The sequence below is a fragment of the Lissotriton helveticus genome, chromosome 3_1, assembly GCF_964261635.1.
Source record: "Lissotriton helveticus chromosome 3_1, aLisHel1.1, whole genome shotgun sequence".
In the NCBI taxonomy this organism is placed as follows: Eukaryota; Metazoa; Chordata; class Amphibia; order Caudata; family Salamandridae; genus Lissotriton; species Lissotriton helveticus.
The window spans coordinates 243,735,217-243,761,089 of NC_136061.1; the positions used below are offsets into that span (position 1 = coordinate 243,735,217).

At 45.9% G+C, this 25,873-nt stretch overlaps 1 protein-coding gene across 8 annotated transcripts in view; it reads left to right on the top strand.

Annotated features, from left to right (window-relative positions):
• Window positions 1-25,873, top strand: part of NF1 (neurofibromin 1) — a 2,143,703-nt gene that overhangs the window by 748,979 nt on the left and 1,368,851 nt on the right. For all 8 annotated transcript variants that reach the window (XM_078679713.1, XM_078679719.1, XM_078679717.1 and 5 more), the window contains exon 16: window positions 3,971-4,088. In XM_078679713.1, the coding sequence (XP_078535839.1) occupies window positions 3,971-4,088 (118 nt within the window). The remainder of the gene's footprint in view (window positions 1-3,970; window positions 4,089-25,873) is intronic.

Genomic DNA, 25,873 nt, shown 5'->3' on the forward strand with positions numbered 1-25,873 from the left:
CTTATATTTTTACCATTAAGATTCCTTTGATAAAAATGCATTCTTGCAATATATAACATTCTGAAATATGTTATAGTTGTGGTACATTGTCTTAACATTTTCATTGTGTGCACTATTTTCATGATCACATCCAATACTATTTCACAATCATTTTACTTCTCTTTTGATTCCCTGTGACTTTTGTAGCTTTATTATTTCTGTTGCGTAGCTTTGCTCATGTTTGCTGTTGCTCTAAACGTTAGTAATGATTGTCTTGGAGTGGGGTCAACTGATTATTTTAAACGGATGGCATAAGAATCGAGGATGCAGAAAGAGATGCAGTCTTCTTACCAGGAAACACTTGCCTACCAAATGAACTTACATTGTTTAAACCCCTAAAAATTTCAAAATGTATGCCATGTCTCCGTCTCAATTGATGAAGTATAGTCACACTTTACTAAATGTATGAATTGTTGTAGAAAACCAAATTTGTAATTTTAGTTGCTTGGAAACACTAATGCTGCATGGTATCTTCTGTTCATGCATGTTTCTGTGAGTGTTTGCTTATATGTGTGAGTAGATGGGATATCACAAGTTTGGTTAAGACTGAGACTTCATCTGATGGGGAGCACAATCTTTTTGCATAAAGCTGTTGCAGAGTATCTGAAGAGAGTATTCACTGGAAGGATCATTGAACCTGTGAAGACTACATGAGTGGTTGACACATGTAGTTGTTACTGAGAATGACTATATGAAAATGTTCTCATTGAGGTAGATGGTTGAAATTCTTGGCGAAGCAGATGTGTTAATCTTTTTGGAGCAGGTGTTTGCTTATCGTCTTGTCAGGATTCATCCGGATACATCTGAAGGCATCTGTTACACTGCAGGGTTATTTTAGTTTTCAGGTCCTACCATTTGGTTTGGGTGTAGGCACCAGTATTTTAATTATTGTGGTGTTAGCCAATGTCCCACAAGTAAACTGATTTTAGGTGAAGGTTTAGACCATGTGTGTGTTTGTGCAAACAAGTGTGAGAGCCATGTAGGTGCGCATCAAGGTGGATGCTCGTTTTTGGTCTCTACGTTAAGTAGGAAGGTTTCCCACCATTCCCCACACCTGCGGGTGGCCCCCTTCATTAGGATTTGCTTTTGAGTGTGGGCCTCCCCCTGTGTCCCTGTCAGTAACACGTTAAGCCAGCGCTAAGGGCCGGAGTAGCAGGTGCCTTCCATCCCATGGCCACCTGTCGTTTGAGTAAAACATAGTTCAGATGAATGAATCTGTGGGGGTGTTTGTCACCGTTCACTCAGGTGCGTAGCCCCAGCAAGCAGGATTCTGATGTAGGCATGAGGTCTTGCGCCGCCAGCTCGGCAACCGTGGCAGTCACCGCCTACCAGGCTGGGTGCAGCACCGGGCTGCCCCACATCATATGGTAGAAACAAGCCTCCTGTAATGTATAGCTGGGGCATTCGGGGGGAAAGTGCCGCAAACGTGCTTAATGCACTGTGGGAAGAGGTAAGCGTGGTGGATATAATTGTAGTCTGTGAAGCGGAACCTGGAGTTACGGGATACCCCCTTCACCAGATGTGCCCATGCCGCGTCCGTCCAGGGCTCCGCTTAAGCACCCCATCTGGCGCGTGCTCCTGACGTGTTCGCAGCAGCAAGGGCCGTGTAGAAGGCAGTGATGGCGTGCGGAGTGCTTCCCGAGGATAGCAGTGTGTTCAGCACGGCGGAAGTGGTGGGCTCCCTATCCATGGCATTCCATGCATCGCGTGCAATGATGACAATACTACATGTTTACGGTCTATGAAGCAACTGTTTGCTGCTCTTTGACAACCACACAAAGAGAAAGAATTTTCCAAGTCTGAAATTGCTCAATGGATTGTCTTAGTGTTCAGGTTTGTTGTGCGCCACCCGTTTGCAACCTTCATCCTGCTCTATATCCACTTACAAAGCAAGGTCGCAATAGTGCATTTATTATGAAATATCAATTTTGCTGAAATTTGCAAGTTAGCTATGTAGGACCCTAGACGCATTTACAAAACACTATTGTGTACAGATATGTAGGTACTCTCAGGAGATAGTATGTTATGTGTGGCTTGAATGTTGTATCTGATGCCTTGGTTCTGAAGCGGTGGTATTAAAATAGTATTGTGGATGGTTAGTTTTTTGTTGATAATTGTTCAAACTACATGTGAAGAATAAGGACATGCTCTGATTGTACCTTCGCCTTCTTGCCACATTTTGTGTAACTTAGACGTTTGTCTGCAATCCATTCTTCCTAACCAATTAAGGGTGATTAGAAACCTTCAAAATCTAATAGTAGAAGGAATAACAAAAACCTCGGGAAGAGGCCTCGGCCTCTGCAACATTTTGTCAAAGTGAAAGGCAGAGATTGCATGATGAGGGATGGAAATGTTTGAAATTATTTTAATCATTTGTAATTACTCTGTGAACATTCAGTTGTCTTCTGCTCACTGTATCTTGACCTGTGGAAAAGAACCAATTTCAAATTAACTTTGGAACCAACCCTGAAAGGGACAGCTAACTTTAGAGGTTGCTTTGCAGAGCCATACAACGTGTGAAGTGAATCCAGGCCAGTTTCAGCCTTACTTGGCTTCATTGTTGAGATGCAGTTCAAGTAGCTGTGAAACACAGTGCAGTGGAGCCCTCCCCTGGGAATACTTGCACCTGAGAAATCTCACTTCACTGAGAAATTAAAACTTGTTTAAATTAATTGGTGCCAGTTTAATTCCAATGCATGCACTTCCCTTGAAAGGAAATGTGTTGTAGCTGTTTGGCTGGACTGTCAACCTTTAAGTAGTAAGAACAGTCTGTTTGCATATGGGTAGCCCCTATAATAATGGTAAACAAAGCAAGCAATCAGAGGACAGATTGACACCTATGGTAATGGATTATGCAAACATTCAGCCCCCGTTCTGAGTTCATTACGGCCAAATGCTGGCTCAAGAGTTGGCAGAGAAAGGGAGCAATATGTCGAAAGAATGGTCTGCTACTTGTGTGCTATGGCAAACACACACACACTCTGACACACACACACACACTCTGACACACACACACATACTCTGACACACACACACATACTGCCCACACACACGCAGACACACACACACACTCTTACACTCTCTCACTCACACACTCTAACAAAGACACACACACACCACACTCACACACACCACCCCGATATCCATTCGACCAAATGAGGAAAATGCCCCACACGAGAATTGGATGGTGAACTAGGACTGCACGATGCCAAAGACTGAAATATGTTGATGTGTCTTCACTTGAATTAAGCATAATTTCCATGGATGGCTTTTCATCTTGGATGAGTATTGAAACGGTGCGTGCCTTTAATGCAAGCGATCATTCGTTTATTACGCAAACTCTGGCAGTAACAACGAGGGGTTAAGAGCAAAGTGTTTATATGTCTGAAGGACTGACGCTTTCTACAAACTGGGACTAATTGTTTTGTCCCTGTTCCTCACGGGAACTGAAAATCTTAATTTATTATGTATATGGCTTTTAATTCTATAAAGAAAGGGTCCAAAACATAGTAACTGCGTCTGGATTTTGGATGTACAGAGGTTCTTAAATGGAGACAGTGGCGTTTTTTTGTATTCAGTAATGTTTCTCTTTTGGTTGATTGAGTACGGAGTGTAATATTATGTAAGTGTATGGGTTAGTACTCAGGACTTGGTCACAGACATCCGTTTTGTGCTTATTCAGAATTAAACCCATTATAAGGTTGTTTGATCGTATGAGTCTGATGGTCTTTTAGAGATAATTTACTTTTAAAAAGTTATCACGTGATCTGTATAGTATCTTCCAGCAAAATAAGAGTTTTTTGATTATTTATTTAGTTATGCAAGGATGTTGATGTACTTGGCAACATTACTTCACTTAATGATATTTATATTCTTAAATTAATCTTAGCAAAAACTAACACATACTGAATTTGTGCATTTGTTTGTGCAGCTCACACATGCTTTTTTACATCTGTAATAAAGTAGTCACCCATCAAAACAGCACAGAAATTCTCAAGTGGCTGCGAGAAATTCTAATCTGCAGGAACAAATTTTTACAAAAGAATAAGGTTAGTGCCTTCATTTTACCTTGGAATATCACAACTTTCTTACTGTAATTCCCTGTTTGTATATATATGATATTTAGCATAACTGTTACAACGTTTTTTAATTGCAAATAGGTATGAGGATGTTAGACTTCGTTTGCATGTTTTTTTTTTCTTTCGGAGTCGTGAGAAAAGCCATATTATTCTCTTTTCATTTATATAAGTATTAACCAAAAAAAGCTTTAAAAAACCTCAGAAAATACTCTGTATTCTAAGTTCTAAAACTGGTGGCTAAATAATTCTGTCAGGACCATAGCTTTTATAGATTTCCTTTTTCCTTTTATTTTAACAGCAACCACTAAAAAGAATTGACATAGTATCAACAATTAGGACTTCAACTCCAATGAATTACTTGAAACAAAATGATCAATCAATTATTATCTCAATCTGTGTTTATATATCGTCTCTTTTGATACTGTCCCCTTGTAGTCATGGCCTGGTACCCTCTCCTTGGCCCTCAGACAAGCACAAGTTTGAACCAGCTTGAACGTCAGAAATTGGCATGCTGTATCCCCTTTCTCCCACTGCTTACCTTGAGATAAAGGGTATTGGTCCACTATCAAATCCTGACAGTGACAGTCGGGAATACATTTTATTTTAGTGTGTTGATACACCACTTTTCTCAGGAGGATGCAAACAAACAAGAAATTCACGCTTTATTTAAAAAGGCAATGTGAATATGTTAGCGTAAAGTGGTAACTAATGCACATTTCCCCATCCATGTTCTGCTTTCCAATCATCTCACCTACAAAATTCCTCTAAGATTCCCACTGGGTTCAGATTAACCATTTTTAGGTCTCGCGCCTGCGTTGCAGTGTGCAGCATTGCTCGCGCAGTGAGAGACCACTTGGAGGGGGTTTGAAAACAGCCCTCGGAATCGCACACGCTCGTGCTTGTGCTTTTCCTTTTGGCCCACGCGATTGGCCTTTGCGTGCGTCTTTTTATGAAAGACTGCATGCAATTGGCCAAAGGCGGGCGCATTGCTCCGCCGACGGCCTATTGGTGTCCATTACGCACACCAGCCGCCAAGTGGTTTCAATTATAGTGCCCAGACATGGGCACGATAATTAAAACAACGTCTCGCTGTGGCGCATGCGCGCACCACCCGCGGGCTTCTTCGTTTTTGGATCCATTTCACAGGGAAGCAACTAAATGAAAGCAGGAAAGAGAGGTTGGCTGCTCGCGCGCACCACTCATTTCCTTTGGCTGTTTCTAATTACACATATCAGCGGTTTCTACTCAACACACCTACTGGTATTGAATGGCAAATATAAATTGAAATGTTAACTTAATTAGTACGATACAGCGAGGATAAACCCGTGATCTCAGACACGGAACCAGCTGTACATCAGATTGTCAAAGCCTGGGTTGACGTCATGACTGCTGGATTTTCATGTAATTTTCCTCTTTCCCGTCCTGACACACCCCCTTGCCAAAACAGCAGTGCATTCACTGATGCGATGCACGCACGGAGGGTTAATCGGAACTGTGTCCTGACACTACTGACTGAATGCCTTATTAAATCCTCCCATCCGTGTCCCAGGCGCCTCTCGGCGCTTAAGTTCCAAAAACTCTACCACTAGACCCAATTATTGCTCCATATATTTGAAGCCTGGATTGAAGGAGCCAGTCTCCTCTTCGAGCGTCTCTTTTTACTGACAGCTTAAACTTGTGCTTTTAGCTCACCGTAAATGGTACTGTGTAGGGGACTCTGTCCCGCCCCACCACCCCGCTTTTGTCTCTTACTCGCTCTCTTTCACACCCACAAACACACGCTCTCTCCCTCTAGAATCACAGCGTCCTCCCTTCTCACCTGACAGTAAATGGCAGTGTCTTTTTGCCGCTCTCTGGAGAGTGTGTCTCTTAACTGTGAGTGAATAGTGATGTGTCCTCGCTGTCACTGGCCCCTTGGGGTGCTGTCTCGTCACTGTGGATTGTTGACGGGCCCCCTCGCTGTACACTGAAAGATGGTGTCTAGTCTCAGTGCGCGGTGAAGGTGTGTGTCCCTTCACCCCCGTATGTGGGTCCTCAGCACTGTGTGTCAGGGGGCAAGCCTCAGTGGGGTTGGATGGTGTCTTCTCGCTGTCACTGGTCCCCTGGCGTGCTGTCTGTTCAGTGTGCCGAGGACGGGCACCCTCGCTGTGCACTGAAAGATGGCGTGGGGTGAAGTGCTGTGTCTGCTCACTGCAGCTTGTCGGTCGCACGCCATATGTAGGGCCTCAGCACTGTGCTATGTCACAGTGGGGTAGGATGGTGTCTCCTCGCTGTTGACTAGATCATAGTTTCTGCAGTCATTACGGGTGTTTGACGGGTGCAGGTGTTGAGAGTACGTCTTCTTTCCACAGTGATATGTCTTTTCCCTGAAGTTGTTGCGGGACTGGCGTGTTCTTTGAGGAGTCGTCCACTGAATTTTTGTCTTTTTTATGGAACTTCAGCGCCTTATCAGGGGTGGTGAGTGCTATGTAAATGTAGCTGTCGGATGCAGCAGTCTCTGCTCGGGGGCGGGTGCTTCGTACAGTAGGTGAACCTCCGCGCTGCTCTCTGCTGAGATTTTCTTCCAGATACTGCAGGATGCACTGTCCGGCCTGGTTTTGTCCCTCCCTATATATAAATGGGACGGCTCGGCTCGGGGCATGATTGTTTTATCATCTCCCTGCATTGCGGCGGTGGGGACATTCCAGCTGTGCGAGCGCTTATGTAAGAGTGATTGTTAGGTTTGGGGCACACGTCCCCCCCACAATTCCAAATACAACAATGGCTCCTGGAAGAATGCAGGGAGCCTCCGGGGTTGCCAGCGGAAAAGCGATCATCTGTGATGTTGATGCCAGGTAGGTACAAGGGATACTGAGCCAGGCGGCGAATGGTAGGAGTTTTGAAATATTTTTGAAATAAAAAATGTATTTTATTAAAAGTTCCTTTTCTGTTACTCCTGTGCCCACCCCCTATTTTTCTTCTCTCCCCCACCCTTTCATCCGTTGCTTCCTTCCTTCTTCCTTACTCCATTTTAATTTTTTTTAACATTTATTACTAAAAAGGGGGTTGTTTTATAATTTATTAGGTTTAATTGGTGGCTGCCTTTGCCTGCCTGACCGCTCTGTAGCGCTCAGAAACCTTCGGGTCGAGTTTGCGCTAAATACTTTTTCATTTACTTAAAATATCTTTCTCCTCTGTTACTCCTGTGTCTGCTCCCCTTTCCTTTTGCAAAGCAATAGGTCTCACATTACTAAATGTTTGCGCTATTGGCGTTGCATTATTTGTAGCAATGCCAATAGCTCAAACTTTTACAAATGCGAGACCTATTGCATTGCAAATGCTTGTTTTTTCAGACATAGTCTCCCCTTAAGTACATATTTTTCTGTCAGAATATACCAGTCCATATCTTTTTTTATGTTTCCAGTTTTGGAGCCTCCACCACCCCTTATTTCTGGGCCACATCCTGTCTTTCTAATACAAATCCCAAGTGGAAAAATAACGTTGGGTGCCTCTGTAATGCTGAATCTACCCATGTGTCCCTACAGGGTACATGAGGTTGGATAGGAGCTTCAACACTGCCCCCAAAAGGGGTATCAGCCAGGACACACTCTGATGGTATGCATGAAATTACCTATTTGCCCACACTCTCCACAGTACTGTCCTGACGCATCTCTCCTTATTTAAGCCAAATGTGCCTACTTAGTATTTTCAGTTTCACCAGTCTGAATCCTGTTCTTATTGATAACTCCCTAGAAGCGCTAATCTACTCCTCCCATTCTCCCCCTAGAAATGGCTTTGTATTGTCTTCCCAGTTCACTTTCCTTTTAACTAGCAGATCTGGTGCGTTTTTATATGTTCGAGGCATATGAGCTGTAGATTGCATACTTTTGCATAGATCGCCATCTGGTGTTGGGCTCGGATGTTTGCACTTTGTTATTGTAGAAGACTTTGTAGTCCCGAGATAGGTGACTCCTCCTTTCGTTAGTAGTGCGCATGGGCATCGACTCCATCCTTAGATTGTTTTTTTCCGCCATCGGGTTGGGATGTAATTTGCTGCGCTTCCGGTCGACGTCGTTTCGATTCCCCTTTGACGTGCAAAACTCTCACCGATCTACGGTATTGTTTCGATTGCGATCTCTCTCTCGACACGTATCCAGCTCCAAAGAACTTCTCGAGTCCGGTCGTCGACGTGGGCCGTTAGGCTGATCAGCGCCATCAACCAGCATATGGAAAGGACTCCATTTAAAAAATGCAAGTGTGGGGCTAAATTCCCAAGCACAGATCTTCACGAGGTCTGCAACCTTTGTCTCCGCCAGAACACGAGAGTCGACACTGCAAGGCCCGTGACTCTTTCAGGTCTAAGAAGACCATACGTGATTGCCGAGCTCGGTGTCACGAAATGTCCAGCTCAACAGTTTCGGCGCCGGAATACCTCTCCGAGGCAGGCACCGAAGTTCCAGAACCAGAGACAGGAGATGAACAGGCCAGTGTCTCCGAAGCCAATGATTTGGATTCCGAAGACCAGACGATTACCCCAGGTTAACGGAGCGTGTGTACTGACATAGACTTGAGAAGCCCCGCCTCCACACGCGGTTCCGAAGCCCACAAAGCCTTCAGGCAGCTAGGGATCGAGCCAGCCACACCACGGTGCTGAAAAACCATCTTCGGCACTGAAACATAAACAAGGTCCTGTCGACCCCAGAAACTTCGGCACCAAAAGTAATGTAATGTAATGTAACACATACTTATAGAGCGCGGCTGTCACCCAATGGGTATCCTGGCGCTTTGACCAAAACACTACCTTCATGTGACATGCTTTACACAGCCCTTGGGAAAAGATGACTTTTAAGATCCTTTTTGAAAGACAGCAAGTCCTGCCTGCTCCTCAAAGACAGCGGTAAGGAATTCCAAAGTTTGGCGGCCGTAAAGCTGAAAGAGCGGCCGCCCATCCTCACCCTTTTTATCCTAGGAACTGTCACTAAGAATGCCGAAGAGGACCTGAGGGTTCTAGCGGCTGAGTACCAGGGAAAGAGATCTTGCAACATCACTGGACCCAAACCATGCTGAGCTCTGAAGACCAGGCAGGAAGCCTTAAAACAGATCCGTTGCTGAACAGGCAACCAGTGAAGATCCGAAAGTGCAAGGGAAGAGGAAGCAGAACGTGGATGGGAAAGGGCCAGCTTAGCTGCCATTTTCTGATCCCGCTGCAGCTTCAAGACATTAGGGGCCCCTAGAAGCAGTGCGTTACAGTAGTCTAACCTACTGAGGATGATACTGCGCACTACTTCAATCCTTGCTGAGGGGGGAAGTAGCGGAAGAATTTTCCGTAATGTACGGAGCAATAGCATGCATGTCGCAGTGGTTTTGTTGACAAAAGCGTCCAACTGAAGGCTGGCCCCAAACATGACACCCAGGTTACGGGCGGACTCAGCAGCCGCCATGTGCCTAGAATGGAAGTAGGCCAAAACTCCTCAGGTAGAGGACGAGGCAGCCGATCCAAAGAACAATGGAGAACCTCCGTTTTCGATCCATTAAACTGGAGCGAAGTCTGGCGCAGCCAGTCCGCAGTAGAGGTCATGCAACGATGAAATGTTTCCCTACAAACCGCATCCCTGCCTTCAAAAGACAAAATAAGTTGTGTCATCGGCATAGTTGATGACCGATATGCCGAATGACTTAATCAATCTGATCAACGGGCGAAGATACAGGTTAAATAGCATCGGGCTGATTGCCGAGCCCTGAGGCACGCCCTGATTCACTTTAACAGCTGACCGAAAAGGCGGCAGGGCCACGGCTAGTTGCCTATTACAAAGATAGGAGGTCAACCAGTCCAAGGCCTGGCCGGTCACCCCGGCCTTCTGCAGCCTGCTTAGTAGCACAGCATGGTCAACTGTGTCGAACGCGACTGACATGTCGAGCAGCACAAGAAATGCCGCTCTTCCCATGTCGACACGCGAACGTAGGGCATCCAAAACAGCCACCAAAGCTGACTCAGTGCCGTGGGCCGGCCTAAAGCCAAATTGGGCCACGTCCAGGCAGGCGTTGGATTCAAGGAAGCTAGACAGGACCTTTGTGACCAATTTCTCCAATATTTTTACAGAGAAAGGACGGAGCGAGATGGGCCTGTAATTCGCCGGGCACAAAGGATCCAAGGTGGCTTTTTTTTAGCAGGGGTGAAACCACTGCGAGCTTCCAGCTGTCTGGAACCGTGGCTGTAACAAGGGACTGGCAACAGATGGAGTGAAGCGGGGAAAACCGCTCCGCCTGCAACAACTTCCAGAACTTGTGGGGTAACGGATCTAATGGAGATCCGGAAGAGACGCTGTTAGCCAGCAGATAAAACTCCTCCAAGGAAGGAGTAGGAAAGCAAGTCAGCTTGGTCGGTGCTACCTCCTCCCTGAAAGCATCAAAGGCCGCTATGCCAACAGAGTCCGAGGAGGGAGGAAGTTGAGGGCTAATCGGACTAGAAACCGAAAGCCCATTCAGAATATTCCTGATTTTTTTCTGCAGAGGCTAAGGAGTCGCATAACTCCTGGGAAGCCGGGATGGCGTTCGAGATACAGGCAGGATTAGATAGATTTGACTATTTTGAACAAAGTTTGTGACTTGTTCGCTGCCTTGGCCAAAGTATCCTCCAGGTACTTCGCTTTAGCACCCCTGATCAGCATTTTGTAGTCCTGAAGAGATTTTTTTATAAAGCAATTTATCTGGTTCAAAATAGTGCCTTCTCCAAGCTCTCTCCGCCTGTTTACAGCGTAGTTTCTGTTGGAGAAGGTCACTGGAAAACCAGGGAGTGACCCTCATAGGCTTATATTTTGCCTCACGCAGGGGAACCACCTTATCCAGTGATTCTAGAATCTGCTGGCATAGAGCAGAATAACTGTCCTCCACATTCTCCCCCAAGGTAAAAGCCCTAGGAAGTAGTGTGGGTAGACTGGAACACCTCAGGATCCGTGACCATTGCCGGCTAAACTTAGGTTTACCAGGGCCGCTATTGTTCAACGAGCCCGCTGGCAAAAGAATGGAAAAGAGGATCAGCGCGTGGTCCGTCCAGCATTGATCCGCTATCTCCTTAATCGAGACCTGCGAATCATCCGCAAAAACCATGTCCAAGATGTGACCTTTAACATGGGTAGGGGAGAGCACTAGTTGCGTAAGATGTACATTACTGCAAGCTTGGCAGAGTTCTCGGTAAGCGAGGTCATGAGGACCATTAGGCCATAAATTAAAATCGCCCAAAACTAAGAACCTGGCATGTGAGTTAGACAAATCATAAATAAGATCTATCAGTTCCTGAGGGGTGGCACAGCACTGCCGGGAGGTCTATAACAGAGTAACCCAGCTACCAGTGAGTGACAGACTCTTCAGCACAAAAGCAAATTCAATCCAAGCCACCCGAGCCCAACTAAATCTTCAGAGTCGAAAACTTTACCTTAGCAAAAGGAGAGAAAAAAACCCTCATAAAGCTAAGGAAGACAGGCCAAAACACCACTCTGAGCGGAATTCCTCACCCCGAAAAAAAGACAACGGATCCAAAGAACTTTTCCATCCACATTCACCGGATCCTAAGCAAAGAACATTCCATATTGACCCCATTACTGGCAAAGTCACCTCCATACCACCTAAGAAGAGAAAATTGGACACCTCAGAAACTCCTGAGCACCAACAGCACCAAGAAAAAAGACTCAACCTCACTTATGAGGCCTTTCTCTCCACCTCCACAACCAGCAAACATTATACCCTCTCCAGGGGCTCCTCTTTCACCTGCACCACAAGAGGATGATGAAGATATAAGGGGTGAGGATGAGGAAATAGACCCACATCACACAGATACTGATGATGACACACACAGTACCTCACCTCATGCCTCTTGAGATGATTACAATGCCCCAGATGTGCCTGAGCCAGATTTATATCCCTCCAGACCATCCCTCCCCAGATGATGATGTAGGGTTTGCGCAACTGATAAATAGAGCTGCACAATACCATGGGGTTCAACTCCATTCAGACCCTCTAGAGGAGGATTTTTTAGTAGAGATATTCTCCAAGCCACAAAAAACGACAAATACTCTCCCTATGCTCAAGGGGATGGTTAAAGATGCCCCTGAGGTTTTTAAAGATCCTGTCAGGGCTGGGGTGCTTAATCCTAGGCTTGAGAAAAAATACGAGCCAGCTCCAAGCGATCCAGCTCATATTGAAGGTCAAATCTCTCCGGACTCATTGGTAGGGGCAAATCACAGGTGATGTCCCTCCGCCAGACAAAGAATCTAAGCTCCTAGACGCATCAGGTAACAGGGTTGCGTCCCAGGCAGCAAACTTCTGGCGCATTGCTAACTCACAAGTTTTACCTGCGAGGTACGACAGGCCTCACTTTGAGATGAGTACAAGACCAAAGCAAATGATCTCATACAAGAGGGAAAGTTAACCACGAATACCTCAATAGACTGTGCCCTGGATGCTGCAGATACATCATCCCGTGCAATTAATACAAGCATGTTATTACGTAGACATGCTTGGCTGTGCAGATCAGGTTTTAAGAAAGAGGTGCAGTCTACCATCCTCGTCCAACCCTTAGATCAGGAACACTTGTTTGGACTCACTGTGGACACATCTTTAGAAAAGATGAAAAAGGACACAGAGACAGCCAAATCCATGGGGGCTCTACAAGCAACAACTAGTAGAGGTTCTTTTCATCTCTCCTCTTACAGGGGGACTTCAAAGACCACTTGTACAGACACCTCTTCCACTTATAAAAGACCCACTCAAACTTACCCTAATAGAGGGAATTACAGAGGCAACAACAACAGTGGGAGAGGGCGTGGTTCTAATACCCGCACCTCCCCTACCACAAAACAGTGACTTCCTTCCACCCCACCCCCCACCCACATCCCCCTCCTAAACGCCTCCCCCCTCCTCCTCCTCATCCCCCTTCTCCCCCTTCTCCCCCTCCAAAGACCATTCCACTCCAGTCGGGGGAAGACTATCACAGTTCCTACCTATATGGAATTCCATCACAACAGACAGGTGGGTAAGACAAATTATCCAGTATGGTAACTGCCTGGAACACAATTCTACTCCACCCCATATACCTCCCAAACAATGTCCGCAGAACATCTTACGCTTCTCAAGCGTAAGATGTTCTCTCCCTCTTTCAAAAACATGCAATAGAACCGGTTCCCAGGTATCATCAAAACACAGGGATTCATTACCTTTATTTCCTCATTCCAAAAAAGGATGGCACTCTCAGGCCAATATTAGACCTCAGACCACTAAATCAGTGCATACAATCCAACCACTTCCACATGGTCACCCTACAACAGGTCCTCCCCCTCCAACAACGTGATTTCCTTGCCACTCTAGATCTCAAGGACGCCTACTTCCACATTCCTATTCAACCGGTTCACAGGAAATACCCACAGTTTGTTGTGGACGGACAACATTACCAGTTCAAGGTCATACCATTCGGAGTCACAACAGCATCCAGAGTCTTTACCAAATGCCTCACTGTGGTAGCAGCCCACTTAAGAAGACAACACATTCATGTGTTTCCTTACCTAGACGACTGGCTTATAAAAGCCAAGTCACACAACCAATGTGTACAAATCTGTACAAGACACACACAATAAGGCTGCTACACAACTTGGGTTTCACAATAAACCTCACCAAGTCGCATCTACACCTGTCCCACACCCAACAGTATCTAGGTGCTACAATTGATACTTCCAAAGCCCTTGCATACCTATACCCATACCCATACCCGACCAGGATAGCCAGTATGCAAGCCCTCATATCTAAATTTCAGCCACAACACTCACTACCAGCTCGAGTGTTCATGCAGCTGATAGGGATGATGGCCTCTTGCATCTTAATCGTTCCTTATGCAAGCCTCCAGATGCGTCCATTACAAGAATGCCTAGCACAACAATGTAACCAGGTTCAGGGTCAACTTTCAGATCTGGTGTTGGTAGACAGCCGCACATATCACTCTCTGCCATGGTGGAACACTCAAAATCTTTCCAAAGGGCGTCCGTTCTTAGAGCCGGTTCCACAAATCGTGCTAACAGCGGACGCATCGCTTGTCGGCTGGGGAGCTCATCTCTTAAGTCACACCATCCAGGGTATGTGGACCCCTCAACAAAAACTCCTCCACATCAATCACCTGGAGTTACTGGCCATATTTCTCGCCCTAAAGTCATTCCAGAAACATTTCATAGGCAAAGCTGTCCTCCGACGAACAGATAACATTACAGCAATGTACTATATACAAAACCAGGGCGGAACACACTCTTTGCAGCTGTCACGCCTAGCACAAAGCATTTGGAGATGGGCCTTTCTTCAATAGATATACCTCTTAGTAGAGCATCTACCTGGGATTCACAATCAAATTACAGATCTGCTCAGTCGTCAACAACAACAGATTCACGAATGGGAAATTCATCTGCAAGTTCTTCATCCATTTTTTCAAATGTGGGGCCACCCAGACATCTGTTTGCCACACATCTAAACACAAAATGCCCAAACTTTGCCTCCAGGTATCCACACCCATTGTCTAAAGGCAATGTGATATGGATGAATTGGTCAGGCAGATTTGCGTACGCTTTTCCGCCTCTCCCACTCATTTCATTACTGGTGTCCAAACTCAAACCGTCTCTCACAATGATCCTAGTCATGCCAACATGGCAGACAACCATGTTTCACAACACTAGTGAAACTCGCAGTAGTCCCACACCAAAAGTTGCACCTTTCCCCAAAGCTTCTCACTCAGAACCATGGAGAGATAAGACATCCAGAACCAGCGCAACTGAACCTAGCGATCTGGCTCCTGAAATCTTAGAGTTTGGTTACCTCAATCTCCCACCAGACTGCATGAACGTTATTAAAGAAGTGAGACGTCCTACCACTAGAGCACGCTATGCAGCTAAATGGAAAAGATTTGTTCTTTACTGCAATAACACAATCAATCCACTAGATGCTTCAACTCAATATTATCTGTTATCTCCTGCATCTACAAAGATGTAATCTGGCATACACATCCATACGATTACATCTTGCTGCTATAGCAGCTTACTTTCAGAACAGACAACACTTGCCGTTGTTTAGGGTACCTCCCATCAAAGCTTTCATGGAAGGCCTTAAAATGATATTCCCTCCCAGAATTCCACCCTCTCCTGTATGGAATGTAAACATTGTCCTTACTAGGCTCATGGATCCCCCATTTGAACCTTTACATAAATGAGTTACAGGTCTTCACATGGAAAGTAGCTTTCCTTGTGGCCATCACATCTCTCAGAAGAGTGGGTGAACTCCAGGCATTAACCATAGAAGAACCATTTTTGCAAATACATCACAACAAAGTGGTTCTTAGGACAAACCCCAATTTCTTACCTAAAGTAATTTCGGCCGTTCACCTTAACCAGTCTGTTGAGCTTCCAGTCTTTTTTCCTCAACCAGACTCAGTAGCAGAACGAGCTCTTCATAGGCTTGACGTCAAAAGAGCTATTCGTTATTACATTGAAAGAACAAAAAATGTCAGAAAAACTAAACTATTTGTAGCTTTCTCACCACCACATAAAGGCAATCCAATATCAAAAGCTGGAATTGCCAGGTGGATCGTTAAATGCATTCAAATATGCTACCAAAAAGCAAAGGGTACATTATCCATTCCCCCTAGAGCGCATTCCCCAAGTAAACTAGGGGCATCCATGGCATTCTTAGGAAACATCTGCATGGATGACATTTGCAAAGTCGCAACATGGTCTACACTGCACACTTTCACAAAACACTACTGTGTAGATGTGCAAGCAAAACAACAAGCTAGCGAGGGCCAGGCTGTACTAGGAACACTTTTTCAAGCTACTGCAATGCGTACAGGTAGCCACCGCCAACAGGGGAACTGCTGTATAGTCTATGCAAAAGTATGCGATATCCAGCTCATATGCCTCGAACGGAAAATGCTACTTACCAGTATGCATATGTTCTTGGCATGTAGAGCTGTAGATACGCATACGCCCACCCGCCTCCCCGGACACCTATGTGTTGCATTACTATCTTACTTAGATACATTACACATGGACATCTTTCTATTTCTAACTAACTCCATCATCACCCTTCATGGCAAAACAATCTAAGGAGGGAGTCTATACCCATGCGCACTACTAACCAAAGGAGGAGTCACCTATCTTGTGACTACAAAGACTTCTACAATAACAAAGTGTAAACATCTGAGCCGAACATCAGATGGTGATCTATGCAAAAGTATGCAGATCTACAGCTCTGCATGCCAAGAACAGATGCATACTGGTAAGTACATATCAAGAATGTGGCCTTTCAAGGAAGTGTTTCTGCCAGAAGTCTATCTTCTAAAGTGGTGGAATCCCCTAGGAGTTCCTTTAGGTATGTGGGTTGCTAATGTTGCAAAGCTGAATATACTTAGATGACTTGGAGACTGCTAGTTGGTATTTTCTACTCTTCCCAAGTGATGGTCCCCTTTTTACCCCAGATATCTCCCAATTTTCTAACACCCCTCCTCCACTTGATGTGTCTGTTTTTTCCCATTCTTCAAGGATGATGATTAGTGATCTAGTAGCAACTTTTTTTATCCTGCGTGTAGAGGGCCGCTAAGTAGCCCCTCCGCTCCATTGCATACCTACCTTCTGAGAGGGTTTATTTTATGGCCAGAAGCCTGATTCGTTTACAGCCACCATCTGGGAGGCTCAGCATTTATGAATGTCCGGCAGAGCAACGCCCCTATCACAGACCCCCGCCAATCAACTTTGCAAGTGCTATTCGTGGTGGTGCCCATGCCACAGGAGCAGTCTTCGCTCAGACTCTGTTTTTCTAAAGACACCATGTGGGACCCAATGAGGCATGTTCTGGAGGACATGTGAATGTCTGTAAAACTATAATTTTAACCTAGCAGTGCACTGAATGTAATTTATTGTACTCATATGCTACTTTGCATATATACTTCTTAGTTCCAGAATATATAGCGTTCCAGGTATTTAAATCCCTCCTTCACTTTAGTGAACAGGACCTGAAGTGTCCCTTTGGGCAGCCACCATGACTTTCCGTAGTTGATACTATATCGTGGGTATTTGCTGTAACACGTCAATATCTGTAGTAAGTGCTCTGTTGTTGCCTCTGGATTCATTATTTATTGCAGAATATCATCTACATAGAGGGAGATGCGTTCATCCCATGTCATGTCCTAGTATAGGGCTCTCGCAAGTTAATCTTTTTGCACCCAGCAGGCTAATGGCCAAAACAAAAAGAATTAGGGATAGAGGGCAGCCCTGCCTTGTTCTTCTCCCCAAAGGAAATTATCTTGGTAGGGTCTTGTTGACTTTTACTCTAGCTAAGGGGACATCGCACAGCAAGCGTACTCCAGGTAATTCGGAACAAACCCCATCCATTTCAAAACTTCAAACATGTATGACCAATCTAGGCTGACAAATGCTTGAGTAGCATCTAGTGAGGCTGCAGCTATGGATTCCTGCACATTCCTCATATATGCCAGGCAAACAAAGCGGCGTCTGAGATTCAGGTGGCTGCTCCTGTGCGGCATGAAACCCTGAATGATACAAGTGGAGTACTGTTTTAATCACTCAGCGTAACTGAGCGGCCAGTACCTTTGCCATTATTACGGTTTCCGCATTAAGCAGTGATATCGACCTGCGGACATCACAATCTTCTTTCAACTACTTTTGTGGCCATATGAAAGTCATACAGCAGAACTATGTCTTCCCTGGCTCTTTTGAATATGTGCCTAAGGTGAAGAATCAGATTGCTCACCATTGCCACATATATCTTCATAGGAAAGCCGTTGGAACCTGGCTCCTACCCAACTGGATTGCTTCCCAAATTTCATTTTCCTTGAGTTCTTTCCCAAGTTCCCTTTTATCCTCCCTGAATATCTTGGGTGGATTGTTGTCTCTTAGGGCGTCCTGTGTTTCCTGGACTCCTGTCCAGGTCGTCCTGCTTTAGAGGTACTGATAAAATTTAGCGAAGGCCTCTGCTATATTTTCATCACCTTGAATGGTTCTGACTCTTCCCACCTTCAGTTCCTGGACCCCGCTGTACCCCTAATCACGCTTTTTCAGGTAGACCAATAGCTTCCCTGTGTTTCCTGTGTCAAATAACCTTCTCTGATATTGGCACCAGCCAGTCCCTGTCTTTATGTACTCATATTCTTGCTGTTTCATCTTGAGTAAATGCCCAATATATTTGCCTCCCCTCCTCAACCTATCTAGCTTAAAGCTTTATAATATCCCGTTCAATATGATCTGCTGCTTCCCTCTTGGCTTTGTTTTTGGCTACCACCAAAGATATTTCTTGTCCCCAATGACAGTCTTGTAGGCCTCCCATACCGTTACCTGGGATCTCATAGTTTGTTTTCTTTAGAAATAGCTCAGTACCCTCTCCTATTCGCTATCTTTTTGGGGCCAGGAATCTAGCTCCCACCCCTCTCAAAATCCTGCACTATTTCTTTTTAGTTCCACTTTCAGTGACGAGTGTTCTAAAATTGCCCTGCTTAGAAAGGAGGTGTTTCAAATCTACCCAGGCAGCACTGTCGTGTAAGAAAATTGTCGATGTGCAAGCGGGATGGATGTGCTCACCCCAAAAAAAAAAAGTGACAGTTCCTAGCTTTTTAGTGTTAGTAATGGTCTTCCACAACCAGTTTGACACTCATGCCGCCTGCCTGTTTCAGAACTCCCACTATCTGGATATTGATCATCCACGACCTGCCTTAGAAGTCTTTCTGTCTTGCTTGAGTTATCGCACGGCCTTTCACTTTTGAGGAACTTCTTTCTTAAATGTGATGATCGTTTCTATTTTTTAAGCGAGCCTGTTGCTCATTTTCCTGGCATCAGTGTGAACCCGCAAATCAGGTATACTTGTCTGTTAATGACAGACAGCATCAGACACATGAAGGATAATTATTCCATATCTCAATAATGCTCCCACAAATGACCCTTTGAACAACTGTTCAACATGTTATAATTTTGCTGTTCAATATATATTTGCATTAGTGCAGTCACTTTTCTTTAAACTGTATCATGATGCTTCAAACATGAACATTACATGGTGGAGGAATGCACAATTTGGTACATTCCTGATAGCAGACACATAAACAGCTAACATTGCAATATTTATAACTATTATTACCTTTAATACAGTCCAGCCCCGGGCTCCAAGTAGTGAACGACTTCGTCCCCCTGAATGCGAGATCAGCGGAGTCCATATAACTCGCTTGCCGACGTGCTGACGTCCGTTCCTTCTTTTCAATTCTTGCCACGTGGTTCCGGAGCAGAGTTTGTGACATTGAGCCCTTTTCCTTCTCTTCTCGTCTAGGGAAGAGTGTGCCAACGATGTCCTCAGCATTTAAGCCCTGTCGCTCTTCTGCTACTACAAGATCAGGCAGATGTATTACAGCTTTGACGCCCTAGACCCTGCCACTACGCCCGCCACCACCACACGCTACCACGCCGCTCCCCAACAGTCTGTTATCAGCTGGACCCAGCTCACAACAGAGCACACACTCAAGACCATGAAGAGCATCCACTCCAGAGCCACATCAGATCCTTGCCCGTACCACATCTTCCACAGAGCAGCCAATGCCATTGCCCACGAGTTTCTCCACACCATCAACTGCTTCATCAAAAGCGCCTCCTTTCGCCGAGGACTGGAAAAACGCGAGATCAACCCTCTGCTGGAGAAGCCGTCCTCAGATCCGACAGACCTCAAGAACTTCAGATCCATCTCCCTCCTCCCCTTCCCAGCCAATGTAATTGAGAAGGACATCAACGCCCAACTCTCAAAGTTCATCGTAGTGAACCGCGTCCTGGACACCTCCCAATCCAGCATCTGAAGCAACCACAGCATGGAGACCGCACTCCTCGCTGCCACCTACGACATCCACTCCCTCCTCGACCGGGGCGAGGCCACAGCCCTCATCCTACTGGACGCCCCGGCCACCTCCGACAGTTTCCCACCGCACCCTAATCACAAGACTCAAGCACGCCGGCATCCACAACAAGGCACTAGGCTGGATCCACTCCTTCCTCACTGGCCGAGCACAGTGAGTTAGACTGCGCCCATTGCACTCCGAACCTACAAAGAACAGCTGCGGAGTGCCCCAGGCTTCGTCCCTGACCCCCACCCTCTTCAACATGTACATGGCACCCCTCACCGACAGTCAGAAGCCACGGACTCAACTTAGTCTCCTATGCTGACGTCATCCAGCCTGGGACGACTCCTCCCATCCCTATTGACCACGCACACAACCATTGCATCATACTGGACTCATTCCTGAAGATGAAACTCCAAATCACCGCGTTTCGTCAGCTTGTTGCTACTCACTCAGCCTGCTTCGAAAGACATTCAGATGGATCCCCACAGAATCCAGAAGGATTATCTCTCGTGCATTCATCACCAGTACACTCTACGACAGCAACACACTCTAAACCTTTGTCACCCAGAAACTGCTCAAGAAACTACAGAACGTTAAAAACACCACTGCGAAACTGGTCCTTGAAATCCTCTGGTGCAGCCACATCACGCAACACCTCCGACAACTTCACTGGCTCTCGGTCAGAAAGAGAATCCCCTTGAAGCTCCTCACACATGCCTACAAAACTCTCCACAACATAGGACCAGCATACTTGGAACACCGCCTTGCATTCCATGTACACCCCAGACAACTCTGTTCTGCCCAATGCGCCCTAGCCTCTGTCCCTTGGATCCACGAGACCAGACCAGAGTGAGTTAATTCTCCTGTGAGTAGGTTTATTTATTTTTGTAGAGCACACTTTTACATCTACACCCATGTGAGTAAGGTGAGGATACCTAGTGCACATCCTTGTCCTGAAGAAGGAGTTTTCTACTCCGAAACATGTTGACGAAGCACTTGTGAGGTTACCTTACCCTAATTAGTAAGGATAACCTCCTTTGCACTTTTTAACGATACCAGCCGGGGATTGAATAAATTATTTTTCAGAAGCCCACGAGCCAGGTATTTTTTCATTTTCCTTTTTTCACCTCACCACTCACATTATATCACCCTCACACACACCTACACATAGTTCACGTATAAGTGCTCCTACGTAGTCGTGAGTCACAGCACGCCGCATTCCGTAGAGGTTTGCGAAGACCCCGATGATGAAGCATGACACCAAGGGGCCTTTTGGTGTGTGAGGGGTATTTAAACAACACTGGGTGCTCCCCACCACTGTAGGGATCACCAAACCCATGTTAGTGGATTCCTTTTGTTTATGCATATTTCTAGGGGAGACAGAATCCACTTCTCCTCTCCCTCCCCCCTTTTGTTTATTACGTGCTTTAGACATTATACACACATTCTCTGTGCCACATGGCGGGCAAGATCTTGCCTGTTCTACCCGAGGAGATTTAGAACTAGTTTGCTCAAACAAGTCACGATTGTCAGGGTGTGGCCAAGTAAATTTTGCAGGTTGGTTTGGGCACCATAGACTATATTGGGTGGCATTTGGACACCAGTGTGGTGGTCTAGTGCTAAACCTGGATGCCCCTAATAGGTTACTTTAGAGACATGCTGTTGCAGGGATTCTGCTCCTACACAGAACTGTGCACAGAGACCCAGGACCTCAGTGAATTGTGGTGTACCAAAAAACTCGCCTTAGTGACTAGAAACCCTAACCAGCTGGCATCAGTGTCACATTAGTTCTTCGTCCTATAGCAAAGGAACCAATGATTAGACAACCCAGAACATGCAACTTAGGTGATACTCAGGAATGGTGGGAAGCTAGCACACTCTTTCGTTATACTCTCATACCAGTCCACAACAGGAGTGAAAAGAGACACGGGCAAAGTTTAAATATTTATTTTAACGACATGCTCTAAGATGCAGTATTTTTGCTAAAATAAGCAGACATATGATTAGAAATAATAGTATCAGCATTGTTACAATTCCATAAAACACAAAAGGAGAAATCATATTACAATGATGGTGAAAACAGGTCCTATAGTGCCTAGTAAATCACCCTCCTTAGGTAGGAACTATGTTTTATAAAATATAAAAGGTCTCCTAGCCTTGTTTGGGGGACCCCATTCCTCTAGAATCAGCAGAAGTGTACGTCAAACGATCAGCCCGACAACAGCTACCTTGGTATGATGACCATGGAGGCTTTAGAACTTAGTGTGCAGACTAGAGTCACAATGTAAGTCTAGGGATGCTGAAAACAAGCCATTCTCTTGTGAAGCATTTCACGCAGCCTAACTTACCACAACAGTTCTATGCAGTGTCGTATGCAAAAGCGGCAAAAAGGTAAGATGACGTTTAAACTTCTAATAGGCCTATGCTAACTTAACAATGTGTGCAACAAGGCCCAGCCCTTGCTACACCCTCGCTTGATCTGAGAACGCACAATAGTGGGGGCAATATTTAGAACGCAGAGTTGAGGCAAGTTGTTGAGGCAAGTTAGACTGTTGTTGTGGAAAGCTTTGTAGGCATGGGTGAGTAGCTTGAACTTGTATTGGTCCTGGACTAGGAGCCAGTGGGCATTGTTGAGCGTGGAGAGATGTGGTTATTTCGCAGGATGTTCAGGATGAGTCTGGCAGCGGCATTTTGGGTGAATTGGAGTTGGCGTAAGACATGGGTTGGGATTCCGATGTAGATGACATTTCCTAATTGAAGTCTACTTATAGTAAGAGCCTGGTTGATCGTTGTGGGACCCACTTGAAAATCTAGAATAGCATTCGCAGGATGTGGAAGCATGAGGAGGAGACAGTGTTGATCTGTGTGTTTATGGAGAGATTGGTTTCCAGGATGATTCTGAGGTTCTTGATATGGTCTGCATTAGTGGGTGAGGGTACAAGTTTGAAGGGTCAACAAGAGGCAATGTAATGTAATGTAAAAAATATTTCTAAAGCGCAACTAACATCTGGCGGTTTCTTGGCGCTCGAGCAAAAGAGGGAAGACAGTCCGCAGGGCAGAAAGGCGTTATTAGTAAGGCGGAGTGGCTGCTGCTGAAGATTAGGTCTTCGATTTTGTCTGTGTTGAGCTAGAGGCAGTTATTTTTCATCCAAGCAACAACATTTCTCATGCAGTTGGTGAAGTTTACTTTGGCAATGCAATTACCTTGGACCAATTGGTATTAGTTTGTTGATGATGATGATAACACTCACCACTTTCTAGTTATCCTCTCATGCTCATCCTGGTTTTTCTCGGACTTTGGTGGGTCATGCCACCATCCTCTTCAGAGAAGTACCAACTCTGATGACCAGATGGGCAATAGAGTCCCCAAGAAGAAGGGTTCAGCGTGCTCCCCTGAGGTATTGCCTTTTTTAATACTGTTTATAAGATTTTACAACTTTACCAGCCAGTTGTAGCATAGTAACTCACACAACACCTCTGTCTCCTTGTACTTCTTGCTGTCCAAGAAAGACGGTGGGTTGAGACCTTTACTAGATAATAGGTTCCTAGCTAATAGGTTTACTAGATGCACCTTCTTTTTTTTTTTAAAGACTTTATTCATGTTTGCCTTTAGTGCATTACAATATTCAGGGAAACAAAAGACTGTCACTTCATGACCAGCAGCATATCTACAGTGTTACACAGCTATTTAGCCGACAACCTTCTGGTCCAGCAGCAAAGTTGGCATATCACATAAGGCATTCAAGGATTACTTGTAGAGTATGGATCGTCTTACTTTTATATAATTGCAAACAAAAACGTTTGACTCATGCAGTTTAAGTAGTCACTATTAGTCACAATACCGTACCCTCAGTGTCACTAGCCGGTGTAGAGCTCCCAAGCTGTCATCCCACCCCCTCTGAGTCCCAGGCCATGCACTATCTCTATCACAGTGGTCCTTAACTTTCTCCTACCTCCTGCCCACCCCCCAAGATCTCACTCATCCATGTCATCCTCATCACCTGAACTGTCTTCCTCCTCCTCGGGAAGAGGTTCGCATAGGTCCCCTCTATATCTATTCCATGCCTCCCATACCTTGTTCCACTTGCGAGGGTTGGCCCTCATTCTATACACTGCACGCTCAGTCCACATAAGTCTGTCCATCGTCCTACACCACAGTGCTAGCGTAGGCGTCTCTGCCACTCCCCACCTCTGTGCGATGTCTCGCTTGGCCACCATGGTCCCGATAGTGACCCATTGCTTCTTCCTTAGTGTCAAGTCAATTCCATCCCACACATTCAGCAGGCACACACGCGGGTCCGGCATCATTGAGGTCTCAAGTGCTTGAGAGATGGTACGCATGACTTGCTGCCAGTAGGCCAAAATGGCCGGACATTCCCAAAGAGTGTGCATCAGTGTCCCCTCTCCTCCACACCCTCTAAGACAACACGAGCTTTCTGCCCTATGCATTTTATGTAGGGTGGTCCTAGTGTAATATACCCTATGTAGTATCTTGAGTTGTATCAGTCTGAACCGAGCCGAGATGCCCGCCTCGCGTGGTGACGCCAGAGCGGCGTTCCAATCTGTCTCATCCATGGTCCCCAACTCATCTTCCCACTTCTCTTTTAGCTTGAGCAAAGGGTCCGGGAGATTGTTCAGTATTTTGCGGTAGGTGAGTGAGGTGGCGCCTATTTGCATAAAGTCTGTGAGCAGTCGGTCCTCCAGAGGTGATGAGTCTGGGACAGTCGAACCTGGCTCAATTACTGTCATTAGGGCATGTCTTATCTGAATGTACCTGTATGTTTCTGTGGGGCTTAATGCGTATTGTTGCTGCAGGTGTGAGAAAGGGATCATTCCAGCAGTGGTCCATAGATCACCTACTGTCGAGATTCCGATGTTGTCCCATTGGGTAAACCCCTTGCTGGATCTAAGGCAACCCAGTCGTTTGGTGTCCCATAAGGGAGTGAGTTTGGTTATGACCCCCTTCCATTTAAGTCGCGTTAACGCCCTGTACCATAGTGACACGGTGTGTTTGGTCGGGCCGACCAGTTTCGCCGTGAGTCCTGGGTTGTATAGCGGGGCCAGCAAGATGTGCGTTCCTAATTGTGCTCTATCCGCCAAATATGCCGGGTCATTGTGCGGGGCGTGGATCCACTGGTTGATTACTTTGAGCTGTGATGCCCAGTAGCAAAGCTGTATATTAGGTAAGGCTATCCCCCCATCGTACCATCCACGATTGAGTTTAGCATGCGCTATTCTGGGTGGGCGTTCTCCCCATAACAGATCGGTCATCACCGCTGTCACTTTCCGGAAATAGGAAGGCGGTATTAAGACTGGGGTATTTTCCAGTACATATAGGAGGCGTGGCAGCGCCATCATTTTAAATAACGCCGCACGTCCCAACAGGGTGAGAGGTAGGGCTTTCCAGTGTCGCACATCCGCCCTTAGGCGAGTGAGCGGGGGCAGCAAGTTCTGATCATAAAACACATTCGCATCATAAGCGACGTGTATACCCAAATATTTAAATGAGGTATCGGTTATCACCAATGGGCAGTTAGCAGGAAGAGTTGGAGCAGGGCCTTTCAGTACATAAAGGACTGATTTTGTCCAGTTGATTGTGTATCCGGAATTCAGGCCATGTGCATCACATATTGCCAACAACTTCGGAATGCCCGCCTCAGGGTCGGACAGGTAGACCAGCATATCGTCGGCATAAAGGGAGATCCTATCCTCCCAGCCATCACTCCATTGCAGTCCTTTCAATAGTGGAGTGGTCCTAATGATAGTAGCCAGCGGTTCCAGGACCAGCGCGAACAGTAGGGGGGACAATGGGCACCCCTGGCGTGTCCCCCTGGCCAGGGGGATCGCTCGGGAGTTGTGGCCATTG